This window comes from Macrobrachium rosenbergii, chromosome 26 (genome assembly GCF_040412425.1).
Source record: "Macrobrachium rosenbergii isolate ZJJX-2024 chromosome 26, ASM4041242v1, whole genome shotgun sequence".
Taxonomy (NCBI): domain Eukaryota; kingdom Metazoa; phylum Arthropoda; class Malacostraca; order Decapoda; family Palaemonidae; genus Macrobrachium; species Macrobrachium rosenbergii.
The window spans coordinates 51,677,372-51,680,500 of record NC_089766.1 but is presented as its reverse complement, the minus strand read 5'-3'; the positions used below and the strand labels follow the sequence as shown (position 1 = coordinate 51,680,500).

The 3,129-nt window shown below is 41.0% G+C and overlaps 2 protein-coding genes across 2 annotated transcripts; both read right to left on the bottom strand.

The window, feature by feature from the left end:
- Positions 1-1,383: 1,383 nt before the first annotated feature.
- On the bottom strand, positions 1,384-1,788 carry LOC136852852 (SCAN domain-containing protein 3-like). The gene has a single exon (XM_067127757.1). It carries the CDS (start codon positions 1,786-1,788, stop codon positions 1,384-1,386), a length of 405 nt encoding a protein of 134 aa, XP_066983858.1.
- Positions 1,789-1,876: 88 nt separating this feature from the next.
- On the bottom strand, positions 1,877-2,284 carry LOC136852851 (protein FAM200B-like). Its single transcript, XM_067127756.1, has one exon. It carries the CDS (start codon positions 2,282-2,284, stop codon positions 1,877-1,879), a length of 408 nt encoding a protein of 135 aa, XP_066983857.1.
- Positions 2,285-3,129: the final 845 nt, after the last annotated feature.

Sequence of the window (3,129 nt, the reverse complement as noted above, 5' to 3'; positions counted from 1 at the left end):
AGTTTTTCTTCCCTCAAGCGTTGGGGAGCGGGATAGGGACCTGTGTCTAGGAGCATTGGGGAATAAGTAGCCACCTCCTCCACTGCACAACACTTCACTGTTATAATGGTTAAATTCATGATAATCGAAATAAAAGATTAGCAAAGGCATGGGAAGGAAGCGAAGGAGCCAGGCGTGGGAACAAGTAGACAAAATAGGAGGGCCTATCAGCAGGAGAGAATTGGCGCCAGGTGGACATGAGCTGGCATCGGATGCTGTGTGCTCTGAGCTGGGCCCGGGAGGTGGGAGGAAGCAGGAGACGTATGGAGGCAGAAGGCGGGTGGAGGCTAGTGGTGGGCGTTTCACTTAATTTTGGTAATCGCGGTTACCGATTACTTTCATGAAAAATAATCGATTAGTAATTGATTACTATTTTTTATATCTATATAGCAATTTCTGGTATCTGAGCATAAAAACATGCATAAAATGTATGAATAACATTACTATTTTATATGTTCAGACATGTATGCATTTTAAGATAAATGTACATGTATCTTCTAAAACAAATGATAAATTGATATCAAAAAGTAGTCTACCATAGCCATCCGCACATGCAGGCCTAAGGATACTCCTATCACATGAAGTCGGGTTTGTATGTTAGGAAAAATACAAATTATTGATGAATTTGTCATATTAATATCAAAAAGTAGTTTTAGCGTTAAAGTATCAAAGCAAATCCAACTCTAATATTGTAGAACAATGTGTTTTTATTCTCTAATTAGTGATTGAATCCAGTAACCGATTACGCCCACTACTAGTGGCCAGCTGTGGAGGCTAGGAGCTAAAGATGTGGAACGTTCACGATTGTGTGATACCAGGAAAAACACCTCCATACGTCAGGGCCATTCGCACCTTCTCTGTAACGTTCCAAAGTACTGCCAAAGCAAGAACCGGTAGCTGAAACTCAGCTGTTGAGAACGTTTCCTCTTAAGGCTCACCGCAGCCAAACATTCGCACCATTCTCCCCTTACTATGTTCTGGCCACTAAACTTTTCAGTTCTCTGCAAAGGAAAGTGTGATGAGTAGCCTAGGCCCGGTAAACGAAACAAATTACAAACGTTTTGGTCTAAAGCAGGGGTTCTCAACCTTTTTCCGTTAAGTACCCCCCGAGTTATAAGACCATCAACCCGAACCCCCAGTAAGCTGACACCAAATAAAATGGCAATATATTGACTAACTCAATATACAATGGTACTGCAAAGGATATTATCAAATGATTTTAAAGTTTAATGACTTTATTAAGCAGAAACATGAATATTACAAGCACCTTTCAATGATACACATACAGGAGTGAAACAGTATTTACTTCATTACCAAGCAGTATATACTGAACTTTAGTCAAGTTTAGTGTGAAAGCTGTGCCTGTTTGTTGCAAACAAGTTTCTCAATTCGAAGAGCGGTATTAGACAGGCACACACATAAGTCATGCTCCACATTAAGCCATGATCGATGTTTAGTTTTCATGTTCAACAGCGTTGAAAATCCTTGCTCACACAGGTAAGTACTAGGGAACATCAGCAAAGAGTTCAGAACATCATCAGATACAACAGGGTAAGTCTCACTCTTTTGAGACCAAAACTTGGTCAGGGTAAGTGTTTCAAATGCACCTTTTGCAACAGAGTCATTCACCAGCTCTAAGAATTCTTCTTGCATGTTATCTGGAAGAAGGTGCACATTCACAATGAATGGGTTTCTAATCAATTTTGATTCCAGTTCACTCAATTCGGGGAAGTAAGACTGCAACTCCATTCACAGAGAAGCTAGGTGTGCTTGCACAAGCTGCACCACATCTAGATTCCCGGTGTTTTTATTTTTATCAAGTGCCTCATCAAGATTTTCAAACATGCTCAGATTTCCATCTTTGAACCTTCCTTTCCCAAAGCTCCAGCTTCATGGTGAATGACCTTAGTCTGTCCATGAAATCAATCACTGTGGTAAAACAGCCTTGGAGAGACAAGTTCAATGAGTTGAGCTGCAAGAATATGTCAGTAAGGTAGGCCAGCTTCTGAAGCCACTGGCTGTCTGACAGTTTCTGAATGAACCCAAGTGACTTTGTCTTGATATCACATTTGAAGAATTCAGTGAGCTCCTCCTTTAGTGATTCCATTCTTGTTACCACATTTCCCCATGACAGCCAGCGGACCTCAGTGTGAAAGAGTAACACTTCATGATTACTTCCTAATTCTTGGCACAGTAGGGAAAATAGTTGTGTATTTAGGGCACTTGATTTGATTGTATTTACCATGTGCACAACATCATCAAGTACTAATCTTAACCCAGGTGGTAGAGTTTTAGATGCCAGAGCATATCTATGAAGCATACAATGAAGATGCCTTGTTTTAGGATCTTGCCTCGATCACTTTTCCTCAAACCCTGATCGACGCCAAGAACTGCTGGTGCTCCGCCACATGCATGCACATACATTATTCCAGGACAGTCCTTCTCAAAAAAAATATGAGACCTCATTAAAATGCCTTCACCTCTTGTTGTCTAATCTAAGGTATGTCAGAACAAGAAATCCTACTTGAAATCTTCACCACTGATGTATCGTACAAACACCAGGAGTTGGGCACAAGCAGCCACGTCAGTTGACTCATCAAGTTGGATTACAAATTTTCCTAAAGATGCTCCCTTTAATTAAGCAATCACTTGTTGTTTGACATCAACAGACATATCATTACACAATAAAAACATCATGAATATACCTCATTTAGGTAAATAAAAGTGCTGGAGACGGGCAACAACCACGATGTGCATCAGTGCCTGGCGGCTAGCTGACTGACTGTCCACGCACGTCGCAACCATCCCCACAGCCCCACCCTCAACCAGAGCTGCAGTTTAAAATCTTTTTTCGTCAGCCATCCAAGTACCCCTGGAACTTCCTGTGAACCCCTGGGGGTTTGTGAACTCCTGGGGGTTTGCAAACCCCAGGCTGAGAACCCTTGGTCTAAAAGAATGGCGTAACATGTAAGAATTACTTTAAAAATAATTTACTGAGGCTTGTGAGATACCCAGGCCCAATAAACAAAAAAATAATTCACAAAATGTTTGGTTTGAAGGAATGGTGTAACATCAAGAATTACTTTAAAG